Source organism: Drosophila mauritiana, chromosome 4 (assembly GCF_004382145.1).
Source record: "Drosophila mauritiana strain mau12 chromosome 4, ASM438214v1, whole genome shotgun sequence".
Classification (NCBI taxonomy): domain Eukaryota; kingdom Metazoa; phylum Arthropoda; class Insecta; order Diptera; family Drosophilidae; genus Drosophila; species Drosophila mauritiana.
The window spans coordinates 847,378-871,350 of NC_046671.1; the positions used below are offsets into that span (position 1 = coordinate 847,378).

Consider the following 23,973-nt stretch of genomic DNA (forward strand, 5'->3'; position numbering starts at 1 on the left):
CAACGCCGAACAGATGATAATTATTTATTAATTTTAGTACATCGAACTAAGTAAAATTGGATTTTCCAAAAGAAGACGTGGAAAAGTACATTTCTATTTGACCAATTTAGACCTACAAAATTTTTACTTACATTCGAGCTCCAGAAAAAAACTGCTGGGGCTTATTGCAAAATCGGTAGGAAAAGTACATTAGTGTGCCCGTCTAAAGCGAAGATGAGTATAGTGAAAGACCATTGTTAGACAGGTGGTAAGGACTACACAGCTCTCTTAAAAACCGTTATTAAATTTTAATGAGAGAGTATAAATGCTTTTTTCTCTTTGGTATGCTGCGGTAATGGTGCTTTCTCTCTCAAATTCCGTGAGAGATGGACAGTTAGAAGGATTGTTGTAGATTGCTGTTGCTATTGTTGTTCTTTTACTTGGCCACTGCTGCTGGTGCCCATTTCTTGGTTGTTGTTGTGCTGCTGCTGCCTCTACAAGAACTGATTTCGTGTTAGCTTATCATGGATAAATCAGTCAACCAACTGGTAATGGTAGGACAAGACGTACGCGTATTAGAGAAATATAAAGAAGGTTTTAAGAAATGTTGCGATAAAGTTGTATAAGAATTTAAATGAGAAAAAAGGTAATTTAATTGTGAATAATATAAATAATTTTTCTGAATAAAAAGTTCTGGTGGTGATAAAATACATAAATTATTGCAAATTTTAAAGTTATTTAACGTTTATCATAAAACAAGGTATCTCGTTTACAAAAAATAAACACAATTTTATGAAAAAAGTTACATTTTTTCACACGTATATAAGATAGTTGCACAGGAAACCTATTCTAAAGGACTCAATATTTTACAATAACTTTTTACATATATGAAAATAACTGCAGATAAGTATGAGTGCCATTTTTTAGGGCTTTCGCTAACACATTGCTTTTGCAGCTTCAGAGCAACGCAATCACCAGTACCATTCTTTTTGGTACTTCTTGGCGTGTCCTTACATTCCAAAGCTTTTTCTGTTACGTGGGAATAGTGCTTTTACCACAGGCAAGAACCACAAAATTATATAGAAAAGCAAGTATGATAGCAATGCCTGGTGTTCTGACAATCCCACACCTGTTGGAAGTGCCCAAAAATTTTGCCTATAAATAATGTTTTACCTGGTTTGCTGAGTAAATACTCATTTTTTGTTTTAATACCCGTGCAGAGAGTATATTTATATCAATCTTAATGTTTTTAGGTTTAGAAACATGGTTTTTGACATGGTTTTAATAACGACCCTACTCGTGATCTAGTTACGTGTCTACGTGTCGATCTAGCCATGTCTGTCGGTCTATCCGTCCGTACAAATGTCAACTAAAACTATAAATTGTTTTAATTTTAATTATTTATCTTTCCAAATTGTATCGGTATGCCCGTTACTCGTAGAGTGAAAATATGTCAGAAAAATTAAAAAATTTCTCGTTCGCATTTCCCCCAGCTGAGTAACGGATACCTGATAGTCTATATATCTCTTCTTTTATTTTATTGTTTGTTTAGCTTAAAAACGCCCACACTTACAGCTATGAACAATTCATGTTTTTTTTTTTCATTTAATGATTTGATTTTTATGATTTCTATAATAGGACAAAAAATTGTTGAAACGGGTATCTGACAGACGACGAACTCGACTGTTTCATTAACTCTTGTTTCTGTTTAGATATGATAAACTTGTAATATATTTTTAATTATAGAATTTTCTTGGTTCCCTTAGATAAGCATCAACCAAGGACATGCAAAAACATGAACCTGTAATTTACGTTGCGGGCTTAATACATTAACCTAAATTATCCACGTGTCTTTAAAAAGATGAAACAGAAAAAAAATAACGGAACAATTTTAGTCGTCGTGATGGTTTTATCCTGGAGTCAAGTAGTAGACTTAAAAAGTAGTAACACACATACTCAGGATTCAGTGTCCGTTTCTCTGCCTGGCGACATAATACTTGGTGGGCTATTTCCGGTCCATGAAAAAGGTGAAGGTGCTCCTTGCGGACCAAAAGTATATAATAGGGGAGTTCAACGCCTGGAAGCAATGCTTTATGCTATAGATCGTGTAAACAATGATCCCAACATACTTCCGGGAATTACGATAGGAGTCCATATACTTGACACCTGTTCAAGAGATACATATGCCCTCAATCAGTCGCTTCAATTTGTCAGAGCATCCCTAAACAATTTAGACACATCAGTATATGAGTGTGCAGATGGGTCAAGCCCGCAACTAAAAAAAAATGCTTCGTCAGGCCCAGTTTTTGGAGTTATTGGCGGTTCCTACAGTTCAGTGTCCTTGCAAGTGGCCAATTTGCTGCGCTTGTTTCATATTCCTCAAGTATCACCGGCCTCAACCGCTAAAACGCTTTCGGACAAAACACGCTTTGATCTGTTTGCTAGAACAGTACCACCAGACACTTTCCAATCCGTAGCCCTCGTGGACATACTAAAAAACTTTAACTGGTCATATGTATCAACGATACATTCGGAAGGATCTTATGGTGAGTCTTAATTAGTCTTCTGCAAGCCGGAAACCTTTCGGTAATTATTTATCATAATTAAATTAAAAATCAAGAGAGAATGCTATAGTTCCCCGAACATTAGATATCCGTTGCTCAGCTAGTAAAAGTGCGAAGGAGAAATTTCAACATTTTCTTGAATACCGCTAGAAATTTGGAACGAAAGTTTAAAACAAAAAAACATATTCAAAATTTTTTAACAGTTGAATTGTATAAGTTTCGTAGGCGTAGGAAATTTTTTTTTTAATATATATGTAGAAATTTACAAGAAAAATATATACAAAATATAAAATAATTTTTTAAAAGTTTGGGCGTGGAATTTTCGGTTTACATCAGGAAACAAACTTGCGCTTCGTCTATGTCACTGGACGCATGCTCAATCTTAACTCTGTAGCTTTTGCAGTTCCTGAGATCGAAGCGTTTATATAGATAGACGGACGGACGGATCAAATCGGCTATTTATCAAATCGGCCCTCTACTTCTTTCAATATTTTTAAAGAATTTCGTCTACGCTTTTACTCTACGAGTAATGGGAATAAGAACTAGTGTATCCGAACAAGATTTATATTTATAACTAAAGTTCTGACAGTTGATTGCCCAAACTATATTATATAGTATTATATTTACATTCAAACCGAATTTATATATTTATGATTACAAATATCGAATTCTGATTTTTATACCCGTTTTATACACGTTAACATGACTATATAAAGTATATATATATATTGTTAATCAAAAAGTCTAAAGCTGCCACGTCTACACTTCTGAAAAATGTTTTGAAACATCGGTATACCACTTTGCCCACTCCCCTCCTAACACCTACAAAACGCCCAAAACAATCACTTCCACGCTTTTGAACAAGTTTTATTTTTTTTTTTCATTTTTTTCCCAATGATATAATTTTGCGTTCACATTTCCACTTCCTGAGTAACGGGTTTTTGATAGTCGAGGAACTCGACTATAGCATTCTTTCTTCCACAATATACATACCCTCTCCAATGGAGGGTATTGCCTTTGTATAGCCGTGCAAAATTTAATGTAGTTTTTACGATTTTAACATATGATATTAATTGAACCAATAAATAGGTGAATATGGAATAGAAGCATTACACAAGGAAGCTACCGAACGAAATGTATGCATAGCGGTAGCCGAGAAAGTACCCAGTGCCGCAGACGACAAAGTTTTTGATTCCATTATAAGCAAGCTTCAAAAGAAGCCTAACGCTCGCGGCGTTGTACTTTTTACGAGAGCTGAAGATGCGCGTCGAATTCTACAAGCAGCTAAACGAGCTAACTTATCGCAACCATTTCATTGGATAGCAAGTGATGGTTGGGGGAAACAACAAAAACTACTCGAAGGCTTAGAAGACATTGCTGAGGGTGCAATAACTGTAGAACTGCAGTCAGAGATAATCGCAGATTTTGATCGCTACATGATGCAACTGACCCCAGAGACAAATCAAAGGAATCCTTGGTTTGCTGAATACTGGGAAGATACTTTCAACTGTGTTCTTACATCCCTTCCGGTAAAACCTGATGCTTCAAACTCGGTTAATTCTACTGACAATAAAATCGGCGTCAAGGCAAAAACAGAATGCGACGATAGTTTCCGGTTATCTGAAAAAGTTGGGTAAGTTCCGATCAACTAGCTGCTTATTTTTAAAGCATTATTACTTATATATCAAAAGGGTATTCTATATCAGGATGAATAAACATGAATGCCATGATCTGAACTATAAGATCAGGATTCAATATTCAGCATCTATATTTTTCTGAGGAGCGAATGCGGCATTGCTTGGCATGAATAATAAATTCATGGGATTTTCATCTTCATCTGCAAAGCGAACGCTCTCTGTGCACTTTTTAAGGAGTATTGGTATTTCTAATTAAAAACAAGATATAATGCTATAGTCGACTACGCCGACTTTTAGAACGCGAAATTTCATTATTTTTCTGGGATATCGATAGATATTGGGGAATAAAATAAGAAAAAATTATTCCAATTGTTCACATGTGTGGTCGTGACCGTTTTAGACATTTTGAATGTATAAGCTGTAAGACTAATAATAACATGAAAACAAATTTTAAAAGGGTGGGCGTGACAGTTTTTGGACGTCAAAACATTTTTCAATAGTGTGGGCTTAACAGGTTTGGGATCAAGAATATATGTACTTTATATGGTCGGAAACCATTCTTTCTTCCTGTATGTCCGGAATTTACTTGGTTTATAAGATTTAATTTTAATTACAAGTCTTTTGTGTATTCGCTATGGAAATAAATGATGATGAAAAGGAATGAGAAGAGAGAGAGCGCTATATTGAGAGAGCGCGTGTATGAGAGTTTCTGTATGAAAGCGCTGTGGGAAAGGAGAGCGAAAATCCCTGCTGAGCGTGGCGCAATGGGAGGGGAGGAGGAAAAAGAAAGAAGAGAAGTGACTATTGCGACTCGCTGCGTGACAGTGAAATAAATCATAAAATATGAACGACGCTAACGAAAATCCATCCTCGACATCAGAAGTGGGATCACCACACCTACAAAACAATTCGGAACAAAGTTTACGCGCGATAGTCGAAAGGCAAAATAAAGTGATAGCTGAATTATTAAAAGCGTCGGTGACTGGCGCACGTGCTGTTTCCGCGACTCTACCGACATTCAACCCCGAAGCAGCTGACGCCGACGCAGCTGCATGGTGCAAAACGGCTAATATGATTCTGTGTGAACATCCTCAAGAAGGCGCATCTTTGGTGATAATGCTCAGCAAATCACTTCTCGGCAGTGCACCGCAGTGGCTTTCGCAAATTTGTTTTCCTGGAATGAGCTGGCTGCAGTTCAAGGAATTGTTCCTGGAACGCTATGAAGGCAACGAGACAACGGCTGCAGTGTTGCTGAACATGCTGAACGGACGCCCAAATCAAGATGAATGCCTTTCGGTGTACTCCAGCCGTTTGGTTACAACTTTACTGACCAAGTGGAAGGAAATGACGCACGAAGAGATTGTGGTATCATTGGCCCTGGCACATACATCGCATATCGACCCCAGACTTCAGCATTTGGTTTTCAAAACGAACGTAAAGACACGAGCGGAGCTACAACAACAACTCAGAGCCCACTCGTTCGTCAGAAATGCCGAATTCGCTGGAATCGAGCAAGGTCCCGAAAAGAAGAGGCACAAAATGCAAACACCGATTAGGTGCCATAGTTGTGGTAAACTCGGACACAAGGCAATGGAGTGCCGAAAGAGAAGAGCAGAAGAAAAGAACGAGAGAAACGAGACGAGAGGCGATAGGCGCCATAATCTTGTAGTTTTGAGAGGCATAGGCGACAATGTTATCAAGAGTAATTTGCAAATTCTGTCAACTGTAAAAAAAAAAAATTTCTGAATTTAATATTGAATTGTTATTTCACGTAGTTGATAATAAATGCCTTAAATACGATATGATGATTGGGAAAGATATTTTTCAGCTTGGTTTTGGAGTAATGTTAGAAAGTAACAGGTTCGATATTTACAAAACACAAACGGTATTATCGATAAATGACGATAGCATGTTAAAGAATTCGACTCAATTGCTAGTGATAAATCAAAACTTAATGCTATATTGGCCAAATATTCAAATAGGCTTTGTATTGACTATCGTGAGTTGAAGGCAAATACAGTGTCAGATAAGTATCCCTTGCCGTTAATATCAGACCAGATTGATCGCTTACGTGGCGGAAAATATTTTTCCAGCTTGGATATTTTTAACAGGTGCCAATTCACCCTAATTCTGTTGAGAGAACAGCTTTTGTGACCCCTGAAGGTCAACATAAGTTTTTGGCAATGCCGTTCGGATTAAAGAATGCGTCATCTGTTTTTCAGCGTGCCATAGTCCGGGCCCTGGGGAATTTAGTTAATGCCTATGCGGTGGTCTATATGGATGATGTGTTGATTGTCTCAGATTCAGAAGAGGAAGCGTTCGAAAGATTGGAGAAAGTGCTAAGCGTGTTATCAATGTCAGGGTTTTTTTTCAATGTAAAAAAATGTCAATTTCTGCGAAAGGAAATAGGACACTTGGGTTTCGTTGTAAAGGAGGGTGAACTGAAGCCCAATCCACGAAAAATTCAGGCATTATCTCAACATCCAGAACCAGGTTCAATCACACAGATACGACAGTTTATTGGCTTAGCATCCTACTTCAGGCAGTTCGTCGCTAGATTTTCGGAAGTGATAAAACCATTGTACCAATTAACTTCGAAATTAAATGATTTCAAATGGGAAAAACAACATGAGGAAATTCGTCAAAGAATCATTAAAGTCCTGATCAGTGATTCAGTATTAATCATTTTTGATCCCAAATTTACAGTTGAATTGCATACAGATGCGAGCGCAAATGGTTATGGCGCTATGTTATTGCACAAAGTAGAAGGAAAACGCAGGGTAGTCGAGTATTATAGCAAATGCAACACGTTAGCAGAATCTAAATACCACTCTTATGAGCTCGAAACATTGGCAGTCTTTAATGCCATCAAGCTCTTCCGTCATTACTTAATCGGTAAACAGTTTACTGTGTATACAGACTGCAATTCTATTAAGGCGAGTCAGGACAAGGCGGTATTGACCCCGCGAGTGCATCGATAGTGGTCATTCATGCGACTTTTTGAGTTCCACGTTGAATATCGTAAAGGAAGCCAAATGGCTCATGTTGATTGCTTATCAAGGAATCCTGTAGATGTAGAAGCACAGCCAAATACAAGTAAAGCTGTGGAAGTATGAGTTGACTTGGCAACTATCACACACAACTGGCTAGTATCCGAGAAGCATCGCGATGAAAATATATCAAATATTATGAGCGAGTAATGAGTGTACGAAATTGGATGTTAATAGCAGTAGAGACTAGCGAACGTTCGTGGCAGTAGGCATTGGGTGAGATGCAGTTGGTCATAAATGGAACCACTAATCGGGTGACTTAACACAGCCCCTTAGAATTGTGGATAGGAAAATAGACAAGGCCGATGGGAATGTTGACCATCAACGAAGAAATGCCAGTAGATCTGGAGAAATCTAGAGAGAAGGCTAAAGAAAACATTGATAGAAATGCAAAGTATGATAAGGCCAGAGTTGATAAGAAGCATGCCCGTGTGGTAAAATATAAGATTGGTGATCATGTGTTATTAAAGAGTGGAGAAAGACACCAAACGAAATTAGATTCTAAATACAAAGGACTGTTTGTTATAGTAGAGTTGCTAGATGGAGATCGTTACATGTTGAAATCATTAACGACTAAGCGAATCCACATGATAGTGTACGCAGCTTGCCCGATGAAAGGGAGACTCGTGAGATAATAGAAGAGCTTGACGACGGCAACAGAGAAGAAAACGTAAAAAAGGAATTCGATAATGAGTTGTAAGCGAAAAACGTAAAAAATGAATTCGATAATGAGTTGTAAGCGGATTGGTATCCAAATGGTCGAGTTTGTGCAGAAGGGAGCGTGTACTCCAATTGGAAAGTGTATAGCCTGCTAAACTGACATTTGACGACTAGTGTAAGATAGCCAGACGATTGAGCTTGAGTAGAAGAGAGCCTGTACTCTAAGCGTTAAGTTGAAGAATATCCTACTAAGCTAATCTCTGATGAAATGTATGGTTGATAGCCAAATTGTTGGGTTTGTGCGGAAGAGAGCGTTGACTCTAGAGGAGATTGAGACGGTTTATCCCGCCAAACTATCATTTGAAGACACAAGAAGTGTTAGAAAATTTGCTACGGAAAGTTGAGTTGAATGATATGAGTAATGAAGTCAAGCGATACATTAGAAAAATTAAGAACAAAGAGATACAATGAGGTTTATGTTGAGTTAAGCAACACGAGGACGTGTTATAGTCAGGAAGGCCGTGTCGGGAATTTACATGGTTTATAAGATTTAGTGTTAATTACAAGTCTTTCTGTGTATTCGCTATGGAATAAGTGATGATGAAAAGGAATGAGAAGAGAGAGAGAGAGCGCGTGTATGAGAGTTTCTGTATGAGAGCGCTGTGGGGAAGGAGAGCGAAAATCCCTGCTGAGCGTGGCGCAATGGGAGGTGAGGAGGAAGAAGAAACAGGAAGATTAAAGACAGTTCGAATTGGCCTCCAAGAAGAAGAGAAGTGACCATTGCGACTCACTGCGTGACAGTGAAATAAATCATAAAATATGAACGACGCTAACGAAAATCGATCTCCGACATGTATATAGTTTATAGTATATATATATATATATATATATATACACTATATATATATAGTGTACGGGTATAATATAATTCCTTTTGTTTATATAAAACACAAACTCACCATTTAGCCTCTCTTGGTTTATTTGGTACTTTCCTTCTTCAGCTTTAGCATTCGAATCCGTCCCTCTCCGTTTGCGATCTGCCTTTATACCTCTTGCTATAGAGCCGATGTTGCGAAGAAGAGAGAATGCCACCCGAAAGCGAACAATCACTAATCATATTGTTTATATACAATGTTGATATGCCTAACTTATGTACAATGTGTATACATACTATCTACATACAATGTAGCCTACTACAATAGTATACCCTTTTACTCTACGAGTAAAATCCCGAACGCCTTACCGTCTAAGAATATAGGCGTCCCAAATGCTAGCCAAACGGAAGTATTCTTTGTGAACATATGTACAAGGGAACAATTGTTGTTGCATTTACTTTGCAATGCATACTTTTCGGCATAGGTTGTATTTACATCTAATGCGTTTTAAACAATATTTATACATATGTTTAGAACGTAAATAAAGTGAATAATAATTTTTAGCTCATTGTGCGACAGATAATTTTTAAGGGCGTTATAATATTTGTCAGCATTCACATGCTTACATACATACATTACAAGAAAGGACTCAGTATTGCATCGCGGGGGAATTCTTGGCCCGTTCACAACGGGTTGATTCTCTTGGCTCTTTTGACCACAATTGTCGTGACCGCAGCAAAACTGTTAGTCGCTTGCCATACCTCCTTTTCTTGCAGAGGCTCTTTTTCTCTTTTTTTTTGTCTCATATTATCATATTAAAATGTAAAAGAAAACCAATGAGTACAATGAATATTTTCATGGTATACAAGCCAATAATTTAGAAACTGGTCTTATATTCTAAAATATAAACTTAAAACCTGTTTTTGGCAAAACAAATTGTTACACTTCCATGTGCTGCAAACATTTTTTTTTTGTCTAATTAATTAATTGCTTTATTAAGGCATACGGGGAAATCTTGGAGCCCCTTTGTGTCCTTCTTTTCTATTAATTCAGCCCATTTGGGCGCGCCAGCTAACTATATTTAGCTATTTCTAGTTTACAATAATAATACAGTAGATAACAATACAACACATATAACAAATAGGTTTTATGATAAGTGTCAGCTTCTGCTGACCCTTGTCAAAGGAGATCGGGTACTGAGATCCCTCGGTTGCCTTCTATTGAGCCTTCTTGGTGGGCGAGATCTGGTTAGAGCGCTGGCCAGCCGATTTCTGTGGCGCTCCAGCCTGCATCTGGAGCGTATCTGCTCGAGTGCTGGTTTATCTTGTCAAATGCCGTTGCATTTGCACAAACCACTCGCAGCCGGTGATGAGTCTTGCTACCTTATTTTGAATAGCCTTGATCCTTTTGATTTGGCTGTCGCATTCCAAGCCCCAAATTTGGCACCCATACATCCAGTTTGGTGCTAAGATCTGTTTGTAAATTGTCAACTTGTTTGATAGCGACAATTTACTGCGCGAACAAAGTAGCCAGTAGTGCTTCGCCACCTTAGCACGTAGGCGCGTTCTGATGTCAGTCACATGCTTGGCAAATGTGAGTCTGCGACCTAGAAGCACTCAAAGGTACTTTGCTGCGTTCGGCTGTGGTACGGGGGCTTCCTCGATGTAGACGGGCGGTGGCCTTCTCCGCTTTAAAGTATAGCAGACGTTGTTGGATTTACTGCTATTGATGCCAATGTTCCAACGTCTTGCCCATTCCGAGAACCGATCTGCAAAGTCCTGGATACCATCGGCTGCGTCGTGCTCGCATCGGGACCTGTAGGTGACGCACACGTCATCGGCAAATGTGACCAACATTCCCGTAACTTCCCGTAAAGGCTTACATCCGGCTGCGGCATGTCATGGCTATACAGGCAGGGGGCCGAGGACACTACCCTGTGGAACACCAGCTTAAACTTAATAAAAATACATTTAAATATGATATATATCAAAGGTATGCAGAGAACTGACCACTCCCGACATGCTTTCTTATTGTTTCAATTAAATAAAAATTGATTTAGACGAAACAGAAAAGAATATGTCTCATTACAGATACGAACAGGAGTCAAAGACACAATTTGTTGTGGATGCCGTCTACGCATTTGCCTATGCACTTCATAATTTGCATAATGATCGATGCAACACACAAAGCGACCAAACGACAGATACAAGGAAGCACCTAAAAAGCGAAACTGTGTGGTATCGAAAAATTTCGACTGATACTAAGTCCCAAGCGTGTCCTGACATGGCTAATTATGACGGAAAGGATTTTTACAACAATTACCTTTTAAACGTATCATTCATAGGTTGAGTAGTTGATTTTGTCTAAATTACTTAATAATATACATAATAATAATCTTTATAATCTCATTTATGGTTCGTCCTGAATAGATCTTGCTGGCAGCGAAGTTAAATTTGATCGACAGGGCGATGGTTTGGCCAGATACGACATTTTGAATTATCAACGGCTAGAAAACTCTTCAGGATATCAGTATAAGGTACCATAAATCACACACATGCAAATATGTATGCAAAAATGGTAAAAATATGATAAATATGAGATTCCAAGTATATAAATTTCTTTATTTGTTTATTACACGGACTCAACACAGACAACATTCTTATGTACACATTTTATTTATATTTTTTAAAAAACGACATAGACATAAACGACACACTAGAATATGTGTACTATTTTGTACAAATATTGTAAAAGAGTGTTCAAAATCGTATTTATTTTAAAAATTTGCTATAACAAAAATATATATTTAAACGTGAGAATTGTAGTGCGTTTAACGATAGTCAAATTCATTTTCAGGTTATTGGAAAATGGTTTAATGGTTTGCAACTAAACTCAGAAACAGTTGTGTGGAACAAGGAAACCGAACAACCTACTTCGGCCTGTTCACTCCCATGTGAGGTCGGAATGATCAAGAAACAACAGGTAATTAGCATTTGAGTCAATTTAATTATGTAATTTTCACAAAGAATTGTATTGTTGTAGGGGGATACTTGTTGCTGGATATGCGACAGCTGTGAATCTTTTGAATACGTATATGATGAGTTTACGTGTAAGGACTGCGGTCCTGGACTTTGGCCCTATGTTGACAAGCTTTCCTGCTATGCTTTAGACATCCAGTATATGAAATGGAACTCGTTGTTTGCGCTTATTCCGATGGCCATTGCAATTTTTGGTATTGCAGTGACCAGTATTGTAATAGTTTTATTTGCAAAAAATCATGACACTCCATTGGTAAGAGCTTCGGGACGAGAGCTAAGCTATACTCTTCTCTTTGGTATACTGGTTTGCTATTGTAATACTTTTGCACTGATAGCTAAGCCAACAATTGGCTCATGTGTTCTACAAAGGTTTGGCATTGGAGTTGGGTTTTCCATTATATACAGTGCCTTGCTAACAAAAACAAATCGAATTTCACGAATCTTTCACTCTGCTTCTAAGTCAGCACAGCGCCTTAAGTATATTAGTCCACAATCACAAGTGGTGATAACTACCTCTCTGATCGGTAAAATATTAACTTTTATTAAATGTCCTTATTTAATATTAAATCCTTTCAGCAATACAGGTGCTAATCACAATGATTTGGATGGTAGTTGAACCACCAGGAACTAGATTCTATTACCCAGACCGAAGAGAGGTGATTCTTAAGTGCAAAATACAAGACATGTCCTTTCTCTTTTCTCAGCTTTATAATATGATTCTCATAACCGTTTGCACTATTTATGCAATTAAAACGAGAAAAATACCTGAAAACTTTAATGAGTCAAAGTTTATTGGATTTACCATGTATACCACATGTATAATCTGGCTTGCGTTTGTGCCCATATATTTTGGAACAGGAAATTCCTATGAGGTATGTATTTGTTAAATTAATGTTGTGACTTTATTAACATTAATACAATTGCAAAATACAATTGTACAAATGAATTACCAAACCACATTTTTATTTAATCTAGGATACTTCGGCAACCCGACGCATATATTCACTTGCAATAATTATATTCTGCGCTGACGCGCAGATTAGCATGGCTCAGTTTTTTCTTATGTTCACTGCTTTGTCATTGCACGAAAATTTACTAATTTTGTTGAAAAAAAGTTTTTTTTTTGCAAATCGATAAAAATTATGTAAATTTTTTTGGTACGATAATTATGAGTGAAAAAATATCCAACAATTTTTCAAAAATGTGGACGTAGCAGTAGCGGTTTTAGGGCATTACAGGTGTGCGTGGCAAATTTTTTTGCAAATCGATAGAAATTTACAAGAATAATAAAAATATGAAAAAATATCAAGACATTATTGAAAAGTGCGGGCGTGGCAGCATGGCTCACATCACTATATCACATCAAAGAAAACACATTATGATAAACAGAACCACCAGGCTACGATTTCTTATCTAAAAACATACGATCAATTGATTTTTATCATATTTAAAATTACGTGAAAAAACTGGTGTATACCGAAAAAAAAGCCCAACGATCAAGGCAAGGCAATTTGTTTCAGTGTTTTTTTTTTCCGTTTTGTTCCAACGAAGAATATATGTATCTTCTTCACAAGGTTGCAAGCTTCTGACTGAAATCAATACTCTCTGCAAGGGTAAATAAATGGTAAAAATAGATTTAGATGTTTTAAAAATACTTACAACGACTTTTATTCCTTCATTTATTGATTTACTTTAAGGTATGTTTTGCATATACATTTTGGTTTAAGTAAGACTTTCTTAATCGGTGCCAAATCAACATAAATGGAATCGTTTTGTAACTGAGCTGCTGGCTTCAAGCTAATTGTACTGTAAAAATAACTATAACAAAATATTTGCATTTTTTAGGTGCAAACTACTACATTGTGTATTTCAATAAGTCTAAGTGCATCAGTGGCTCTTGTATGTCTTTATTCACCTAAAGTATACATCCTCGTCTTTCACCCGGACAAGAATGTTCGCAAGCTGACTATGAACAGCACTGTCTACAGGCGATCGGCAGCGGCGGTAGCTCAGGGTGCGCCAACCAGCTCTGGATATAGTCGCACACATGCACCAGGCACTTCTGCCCCAACAGGAGTTGCGGTTGGAACAAATGCGTCTTCAAGTACCCTTCCGACACAAAATAGCCCCCACCTTGATGAAGCTTCAGCCCAAACAAATGTTGTTCACAAGAGCAATGGAGAATTTCTACCTGAAGTTGGCGAACGCTTTGAGCCAATCTGTCATAGAGTAAATAAGTAAGATTAATCGTGAGGAAAAATCCCACTTTAAAACACTGTGCAATAAAATAAGACAGTATAGGTTAACACATGGCGAATCTGACTCCTGAACCAAGGACTTAGAGAAATACATAGGTCCTCAACATGATTGCACACGAGTAACATCAAACATTCAGTTACGTATTTTTATTTTATTGTAAAATATGTTATACGAATCCTACCCTCAGTGTGTGTATTCTTTAATTGAATTCGGTATCTGTTGATCATACTTAATAAAATTTTTAAAGGTTGCACAGTGATCGAATTCACGAAAATACATCCGAGTGCCTAAACTATCTGGTACCCGTTATGGAAATTAAAACCAACAACTCACTTTCTCAATAGACACTAACGTTACAAGCCAAAACAGTATTCAAATCATAGTTACCATATGAATTATGGAATAATCCATAGATTTATGGAATTTTTTGGTAGGAGCATAGTTTTTGAAAGAAAAAGTAGACTGAAAAAAATATATGATGGGCATTGAAAGTAAACTTGATCTGGGGTCATATTTACGTAGTTAGAGTCTAAATCGTTAATGCTAACTATCATGCTATCATCATAACAGACGACAGTTTATAAATCGTATTCAGCTAAATCTATGTAACAGGAAGTTTTGTTACTTCATAAATTGCAACCTGTCTTCGAATAATTTGGCAAGTCAAATATATTATCTATATACCAGACCATTTTTATGTCGTCCAAATAAATAAATACAACTTCAATTTACTTCATCGAAAAACCATATTTTTTCAAAGCAGAATTGTTTAAAGTCGTCCCAAAATATAAATATGGATTTTTGTCATTTTGCAACGCAACAAAAGAGACTCTTGCCAAAATATGAGGTATATTTAAGCTGAGTGATGACTTCTTTTTTCCTTTTGTCCTTTTTGACGCAAACTAGAAGGGTTAACGCAGAACGCAGACGGGTTCAGTAAAGGGTATCTGGTGGTTGTGCACTCGACTTAAGCGTCTTTAGTTCTTCCATTTTTAATAAAACCATGTCATTCACATTCCTATATCCTATCCAAAAAAAAAGTATATAAGAATCAAATATATTATTAAATAAATCTAATAGAAATTACGTAATATCGCTTACAAGTCACAACATATCTGCAAAATGGTAAAATACTTAAGTGTGAACTACGTATCATAACCTTCTAACATTATTTTACAAATACGTATATGTTTAAAATTTGTTAGTTTGAAACTTTAAAATTGTACTTTAGCAGAAGTTTACTACACACTAAAACGGCTTTATAGCCGTAGAATACACTTTTGAATAACATTATTGACAGATTACTGAAATAGTGGGCACTTAGAGTACTTCGTAAATATGGAGCGAGTCTAAATAAATGAATGAATGGACTTAATTTGTATTTACATACATAGTTAGAATCAACGCGTATTCCCATCCTTTATCAATAAATAGGTTAAGTTTAATTTTAATAATTTTTTTCGGGTAAAACTTTGCCCTGGTCCGGTAAACATTTAATTATGTAATTGCAAATAAAAGTTAAACACCAAAAAAGAAGATAAGGTAATGCTCCAACGTTCCCGATCTTATAGATGCTTCAAACAGAATAACATAGAAACATACATACATAAAAGAATCAGATAAACTTCGAATTACAAATTCTACTTAACATGACTCTGAAAAATCTCTCAACGAGAGGCTATTGTGTTTTGTATTGAGGGTTGACTTTTGAAGGATAAGATTCTTTAGGCAGTTTTACTCTACGACTAATGGAAATACTTTTGTTATTCCATGAATATTTGTTTAAATATGTAAACATATAAACTTGCTTATCATTTTTTTTCCATGTATAGAGAAATAGTAACATTCTTTAATGAGTTTAATTTAAAAAAATTATGTTTGCTCAATGGCCAACACTATAACAATGCTACCCATGAACCAAATTATCCTACATTTATTTAATGTTAAAGTTCTAAATTAAAAATGATAATATATTAATTATACATGTAAATCCTATTAACATTTTATAGTCGTAGATAATCCGGAAAGTATCAATGCCAGTCATATACATATACATACATAGAGTAATTAATATAAAGTTCCTTTAACCTACTTGTATTAGAGTTTAATTCTTTTTTTTACCAAAGTTGTCTGGATATGTCATTTTTAAAACATTGAAGTCCAAATACGTGAAGATACAACAAATTTAACAATAAAAAGCGATAAGGTGTATGAAATTGCAAACCCCTTATATATAATATATTTAGCACAGTTAATCATTATAAAAGTACACTATGAAATCCTAAACAGTATCATCTAAGTACAAATAAAGCGAATTAACTCTATAAACATTTCATGGATGCAAAACATAAATTATAAGGATAAGTAAACAATAAAAAGCCAAAGCAACGAAAAATTTTAATTTTGGTAATATTTTTTAGTTTTTTTTTTTGGGGAATCTATATATATTGCTAATTTGTGTTGGTTTTATAAAGTTTCTAAGTACATTATGTAAGAGGTTTAAATAAAAAAACTGGAATGTCTCTGTTTTCTAACAGCAACCCCTTGATCAGCGAAATCAATCAAACAGGTATATATGTATATATAAGCAGTATACGAAATAAACTTGCTTACCTTGGAAATACGCGTGTACACTTTTTTTGCACAAAGTGTCGATTTAAAAGAATCTAAGTTTCAACTAAATTTAAGAGAATTAAGAAAGCTAGCTTTAAAAAGCCAAAACAATAAAGCCGTTTAGCAATTATTTATATAATAAAAACAATAGAAAATGCTATAGTCGAGTTCCCCGACTATCAGATACCCATTACACTCAGCTAGTGGGAGGGAATGAGAACGCGAAATTTCATTATTTTTCTGGGAGAAAAAATTTAAAAATTGTTTAAAAGTATGTGTGAGTGACCGTTTAGGGTGCTACGTTTAGGGTGGAAGGCCACAGTGTTTTTGGTATACCGATAGAAACTGGCAAGACAAACGAAGAAAAATCGAAACATTTTTCAAAAGTCGGTGTGGCAGTTTTTGGTGGTTTTAGGGCGTTAGTGTGGGCGCTGCAAAAACTTTTTTGGCAAATCGATAGAAATTTACAAGACTAATAAGAATATAACAAATTTGGCAACATGGGTCAACAAATTTGCGCTGCGTCTCTAGAATTTGTATGCTGAATCTCAACCTTCTAGCTTTTATAGTTCGACGTTCATACGGACAGACGGACATGGCTAGATCGACTCGACTATTGATATTGATCAATATATAATCGGAAACGCTTCCTGCCATTACATACGTTTGAACGAATATACCCTTTTACTCCACGAGTAACGGGTACAAAATAGAGTAAACATAGTAAGAACATATGATTATTATATGATTATCTATTATGTTTAATTGAATTATCCTCTGTTTTTTTGGCAGCTGTATGATATAATTTCCCGATTTAAATAATTATTTAATGTACATCATATTAGAACGGTATATGATCAAAAAGAACCACGAAACTTATATTTATTTTCTAAAATTTTACACAAAACAGACCCACCTTGATGAAGCTTCAGCCCAAACAAATGTTCACAAGAGCAATGGAGAATTTCTACCCGAGGAAAAATCTGCCCCTAAAGAAAGGATTTCTAGAAATGTATAGGCCAGCAAAGTTAGAATTTGGCTATTTCAATTTATATATAACAAATAAGGAGGTAGCTTCAACAAGACGAAGAACATCATAAGAACATATGATTAAAAACAACAAATCTATGTTCTCTTATTACGTTTAATTGAATTACCGACTGTTCCTGTGAATATATATATATGAGAGCTATATGATAATTGCCCAATCATTATTCGGTGTATATGAAATTAGAACGCTCTATGATCAATAACTAGTTTAGTTAATAATTCTCCGAGTTTTCCCCTGCCAGCTATAAATACACCGATTAGAAAATATAAGCTTTAAAATAGAGATACTTGTTTGTTGACTTTCTGACGGACATGGATATATTGATTCGGAAGCTGATTCGACTGATCATAAATATATATACAAATGTGGGCCAATATTTCCCATAACTGTAAAACTATATAAACTGTATTGGGTCTGAACTGCTTTCTTTTTCCTGTTTACATACCCCTTTCCATTACGTTCAACGTAATCGGTATAACTATAAAGTTAATTCCCAGCGCAAGACCCTATTTAATATACTGAGATTAAGAAATGTAACTTTTTTTTAACTTATATAATGCGTGTTATTTACAGTAAAATAATTTTATACAATATAATGATTACATTCTGCAAATACATTAAATAGTTTGAGTTAATGTATATTTATTTATAGAAAACTACTTTAATATGCTAAAAGTGTAATGTTTCCAGAATTATTTAATAGGTTTGTGCCTAAACAGATATGCTCCAAAACATAAAGAAATAATGAATTTAAGACATGAAAATATTTGATTTCGGTGTCATTTTAAAATTTACTGTATTGAACTTAAAACTATCTTCAAAAGTTAGTTATGCACAACGCCTGAGGAATGTTGAATGCTTCGTTCAAATTCTTCTAAACTGAGTGCTTGGTTCACATTTAAAAGTGGCAGTTTTCCAGCAGAGGCTCTTGCAAGAAGCTCAGGGGAAAACCATTGCGCCAATTGATTGGTTGGAGATGAAATCCTCTCATCTCTCTGGTAGCTAGGAGATGTGAGGCTATTGGTTTTGATCACATTACCAGAATCGGAGCTGTCAGAAAAACCTTAAATAAAGACAACTAATTAGATGATTTATAAAGCTAATTTTATTTGTAATATTCCACCTGGGACTGGCGGGGACATTTCTGTATTTGATTGCCGGTGCATTTCTCCATAAATCACCCTTTGCCTAGGCTGCTGTCGTGTGTGATGATGTTGTTGCTGATGTTGCAGATAAAGTTGATGCCATCCAACAGGAGATGCAATGTTTTGGTGAACATTTTCAGTATTCAGATTTGATTCCACAGATTGATCTGCTTTAAATCGAAGTTGCTGATGCTGTAGATGAGGTTGATGAGTGGGTTGCATTTCAATTTTATGGGCAGTAAGAGGAAGTGCAGAATTGCAATGCGGCATTGAATTAAGACCTCCTTTCAGAATAGGTCGGCCTAAAATATGTAAGTAAAAATAAGAGCATTAATGTCCATTTGTACCTTTATCCGTGTAATTCTTTTAATCCATCAATACAGAAGTCGAAGATCTCAAGTTTATTATATCGCGCTGTTAACAAAGATATTGATTTCTAGAGAATAAAATAATGATTTGCCACACAGAGAACTACATTACAACAAAGAAAATGTCCACTTCAAAAAATTCCCCATAATTAATCGTAATTTCTATTACTCATCATTCTAATGTCTTTGGCACAACCAATGTATGGCCGTTGCGCATCTTGTTATTCTAATGTCTTTGCTTTTACTCTACGGGTAACGGTTATAAAAAGCATCCAGTTTTCCCATTTCAGGAAAATTGTCCTCTTTTAAGAACTGAATTTTGAACTTCCGTATTTGCACGCTTTTTATGGTAATTTAACCATTTAACCATAGTTTCTCTTGAAATTCCTATACATATACATCAGGTTTATGAGAACAAGTAAATAAAACTTATACCAAAAAAACAAAGCTTCAACTAATAAATGTACCTTAATAATAGCTAACACTTTTTTGTGCATCTTACCAAATGTTTTTCCATGGACCATTTGCATATTGCCAGAAGTCCACTTTAACACTTGTTGATTGCGACTTTGTGACATGTTGGGAGACAATTGTTGATTGTTTTGGCCAATTGCAAAGTTTCCTCCGCCTAATATCATTCGGGGCTGTACAGCCATTGTTGCGGTCAGCTGTGGCTCAAGTACGCTCTCACGTGTACCAAGTTGCTTGGCATTTTGTTGGTGTACATGATATTGTGGGTTCTGACAATAAGTGCTTGGTGATTGAGTATCCTTATCGGCTGTCATTTTTCTTAAAACTGAAGTAGGAGTAAATGCCAAAGGAGTTGGAGAGTTACCGTGGGAAATTAGCTGATTAATCGTATGGTTGGCAGTATTTTGCGAATGCAATTCTAGAATTATATTAAAGGATTTTTACAAATGATTTTAGTAATATATAAGGTACTTTAACTGAATCAAATGTTATATTAATTGAATTTTAAAGAGTTACCATATAAACGAGAATTACTTACCTTGAGAGTAGTGCTGATGGACTGATTGAGGCTGAAATTGTTGGGTAAAAATATTGGGATCGCCTGTGACCACCGGACTTCTTTTAGAATGGGAATATTCACTCAAAACTGAGGCAATGACATCCTTTGTGGCTGCTGGGGTGCTGGGATTAGCTAACTCTTTTTCCAATAATTCATGTGAAACGTCTCCGCAATGAAGTCCTATTTATTATTAAAAATTTTTTGGTTTCATAATATTTATATAATAATTATAATTATTATTTTATATTTATATATATATATATAATCGTCGTTATAATTTTAATTATATAATTTTTATATATATATTTATATATATATAAAAGCATTAAAATAAGGACACGTAGTTTTTACCAGATATGCTTTACATAATTTCTCGTTCTGATGGTAAACGTGTATATATAAACTATAATATTAATGTTTTATCAGCCAGAAACCTCTTATTATTTTACCATAAGGACCAGAAAAAGGACTTAAGTATTCAAGAAAAAGTGTATAGACACGGAACTTTGAAACATTTCTTACTTTGAATTAAATGTTGGATTTCCAAACGTTTTTGCAAAAATACATGACTACTAGTTGGCATGGTTGGCACGTTAACACTTAGCTCTGGTTGCTGCAAATGACCATCATTTTTTTTTTGATGTAATTTTGACTCAAGCTGTACATGATTTGCTATATTTGAGAGGTTTATGGTACGACAATCGTCGTTGCATGGATGCTGCTGCCTGGCTTGAGAGCCCAACTGTTGCAAAAGTTTCTTGAATGCCTCAGTGTCTCTAGCAATAGGTTTTTCCATTTGCACTGTCTGGCAGAATGACCCTGCTATTGGATTTATTAAATCTGTCCTCATATCCACTTTTGTCATTTGGGCTTCCAGATCCTTAACACTTGGAATACCTTAAGAACAAAGTGAACTTTAAGGTCTTTGATATATTATTAAAAATCATGACATACCACGTTTTTCTTGAGTATGCGATTCCCGAAACCCTGGAAACTCATTATTATTCGCAGCTTCTTTTTGTCGAAACCATCGGCTAAAACGGGATGTTCCTTTTGCCTCACTTTTTCCAGTTTCATCATTACTCTGCAAATGTACCATAAATAATGATTAGCTTATCTTTAAAATATAAATTCTAGGGTATTAATTATCAGATACCTGTCAGTCCGCTAAAGGAAGTGCAACACTTAGCGGTAATTACAGTTATTGTTATATCCGTTATTCGTAGAGTAAAAGGGTATACTAGACTCGTTGAAAAGTATGTAACAGTCAGAAGGAAGCGTTTCCGATTATATAAAGTATATATATTCTTGATCAGGATCAATAGCCGAGTCGATCTAGCCATGTCCGCCTGTCCGTATGATAGTCGGGGAACTCGACTAACGCATTTTTTTGGGATATTGATATTGGTGAAAAATTTAGATAGATCTCAACCTTCTAGCTTTAATAGTTCCTGAGATCTCGACGTTCATACGGACAGACGGACATGGCTAGATTGACTCGGCTATTGATCTATTGATTGATATTCTTGAGTATATACTTTATATAGTCGGAAACGCTTTTTTCTGACTGTTACATACTTTTCAACGAATCTAGTATATAGAGTAGAGTACCACGAGTAACGGGTATCAATATCATTATTTACAGTTTATTTTGAATGCTATTAATGATCCGTGAAAAAAAGGTAACCCGGAAGTTGTCTCTTAACTTTATAAAACGCAGTTTTTTTTTATATTTTTGTCTGCGCTTAAATGTTCATGTAAGGTCTGAATGGATTAGGTACTCATTCCTCATAAATCACGTTTTTGCAATATATTTACCAAAAGAGAATTATCCAAGGGATGCATGTTAAGAAAAGCATCAAAATTAAATTCACTTTCAGGATTCTGACTGGACTGCTTCTGAATCGGTTTGTTTTTATTGGGATGGCCGAGATCCGTTGAGTTTTGAATAAAATTCACTATATTTTCGTCAGTGTGCTTAATTTCGTCACCTGGATTTACTTCGCGCAAATTTAAACTGTCATTGCTGTTTCTCATCGAAGCCTCATCAATGCTTGCTTGCGTAGCTAAATTTTTATGAAGTTGTTGAATTTGATCATTTTTATCTCCAACGGATCGCTCTTCGTTGTTTTCCAGGTCCTCAAACCCGTGTAGGTCAATAGTTTCAAGCTGTGATGTAGGTCCTGCACTGAACCATTCAGGTTCTTCGTGAATGAGATAGGAATTGGCACGCTTACTTCGGCTTTGAGTACTGAAAGGCTCCTTACCAGAAATGCGTCGATTATTAATTCCCTGACGATCAACAGACTTTTTGGAGTCATATTGAAAACGACGATCGGTGACTTCGGGAACACGTTCAACTAACCTTCCACTGAATGTGCGAGAACGATGTTGGCTTTGATTGTGCTGATTAAGACCGCTTGTACTTCCAGATCCATTTGGAGATGTTTCCTTTTCATTCTCAATGCTGGCTTCTACGGTCTTCTGGTTTTTGTAATCCCAATTATCACTTCTTGGCAACAGCCGACCGCTACCAATCCGCCTTTCTTGGCGGGATGTTGAAAATGTGGGTGAAGATGACATGCATTGGTCGTGATCCGGCTGAACAAAATTCAAACATGTCTCAGCAGTATCCAACTCGCTACCCTTACGTCTAGGCGAACTGGGTGCCTTGCCCTTGCTTGCACAAGTATTTATCCCCTCGTTGCTTTCCTCGCTGTTGCTGCCTTTCGATATGACAAAACGCCTCTTTGCAAATGCCGGCATTAAATACGAAGATGATATGCTACGGTGATCGATGATATTCGACTTATAGGGCTGTCCATGAGAAGGCGCATCCTTATCTTTATCCTCCCCACTTATTAGAACAGAATCGGTAGGTACGAAGCGCTGATAATAGTTGTTTGCCCGTTCTCGATTTCTCATAGCGCGACGTGAACTTAATGAGCTGCTATTGGAACAAATTAAGCTCGAGTTATCTGCTTCTGGAGAAAGTCGGTTCTTGTTTTGATTTGAATATGTGCTAGACACGTTTAACGCAGCTGTGTTCAGATTAATTTTCCAAAAACCTAGTGTCTGCAATTCAAGTCGAGTTGAACATTGCGGGCGCTGTCGACTTTTACCTTCATATCTTAGAGCTAACAGCTCTACTTTCGAGTACCTAATGTAAAATAGATTGTTAAAACAATATTAGTACACATACAAATTTTAAACACTACGCGAGAATAAGTATCGAAAAAGTTGACAAAATGTACCATTAGGCTCAATCCACATACCTGGCACTCAGTTTTGATGTATCCATTGCTGAGTATTATAATTCACAGTGTAACGGCCAACCTAACTTATTACGGAAAGTCGCAAAAGTTAAGATATCAAAAAAAAAAAATAGTGCAAAACGATTAAGAACAGAAGACTCTCCTATATGAACGGAAGAAAACGTACAATGACTATACAAATAGTACACACCACTTATGCAAACACACACTTGGGAAAATGAATATATATATATGTATTTTAAGTCCATATATATGACTATGTTCAGATTCCTGAGAATATAATCCCAAGACGTTTACAAACATATATACAAATATGTTAATGCTGACAATGTTTCGATTAGCTTTGTGAATATCACGTTAAATTGGAGTGGGATATAGACATTGAATATATTTTTTCTTATTGAAACTTAAGGAATTATAAATATTGTT

The 23,973-nt window shown here is 35.8% G+C and overlaps 2 protein-coding genes across 8 annotated transcripts; one reads left to right on the plus strand and one right to left on the minus strand.

The window, feature by feature from the left end:
* Window positions 1-1,814: 1,814 nt before the first annotated feature.
* LOC117146340 (metabotropic glutamate receptor) lies at window positions 1,815-16,920 on the plus strand. Of its 3 annotated transcripts, none has more exons than XM_033312469.1 (8): window positions 1,815-2,525; window positions 3,633-4,176; window positions 10,856-11,109; window positions 11,195-11,301; window positions 11,622-11,747; window positions 11,808-12,327; window positions 12,380-12,675; window positions 13,649-16,920. In XM_033312469.1, the coding sequence occupies exons 1-8, from the start codon at window positions 1,841-1,843 to the stop codon at window positions 14,042-14,044; spliced, it is 2,928 nt and encodes a 975-aa protein (XP_033168360.1). In that variant the 5' UTR covers window positions 1,815-1,840; the 3' UTR covers window positions 14,045-16,920. The 3 variants fall into 3 exon arrangements, with proteins under 3 accessions (XP_033168360.1, XP_033168361.1, XP_033168362.1); XM_033312470.1 differs by having other exon boundaries at window positions 11,808-11,997; XM_033312471.1 differs by lacking the exon at window positions 13,649-16,920 and having other exon boundaries at window positions 12,388-12,502.
* A 1,577-nt stretch (window positions 16,921-18,497) lies between these two features.
* On the minus strand, window positions 18,498-23,908 carry LOC117146339 (protein cup). Of its 5 annotated transcripts, none has more exons than XM_033312465.1 (9): window positions 23,735-23,907; window positions 23,545-23,605; window positions 22,088-23,429; window positions 21,224-21,353; window positions 20,792-21,166; window positions 20,249-20,449; window positions 19,742-20,128; window positions 18,850-19,173; window positions 18,498-18,789 (listed from the first exon to the last, which is right to left on the minus strand). In XM_033312465.1, exons 2-9 carry the CDS (start codon window positions 23,568-23,570, stop codon window positions 18,551-18,553), a joined length of 3,024 nt encoding a protein of 1,007 aa, XP_033168356.1. In that variant the 5' UTR covers window positions 23,571-23,605; window positions 23,735-23,907; the 3' UTR covers window positions 18,498-18,550. The 5 variants fall into 5 exon arrangements, with proteins under 5 accessions (XP_033168356.1, XP_033168354.1, XP_033168355.1 ...); XM_033312463.1 differs by having other exon boundaries at window positions 23,545-23,609; XM_033312464.1 differs by having other exon boundaries at window positions 23,711-23,907.
* Between the last annotated feature and the right edge of the window lie 65 nt (window positions 23,909-23,973).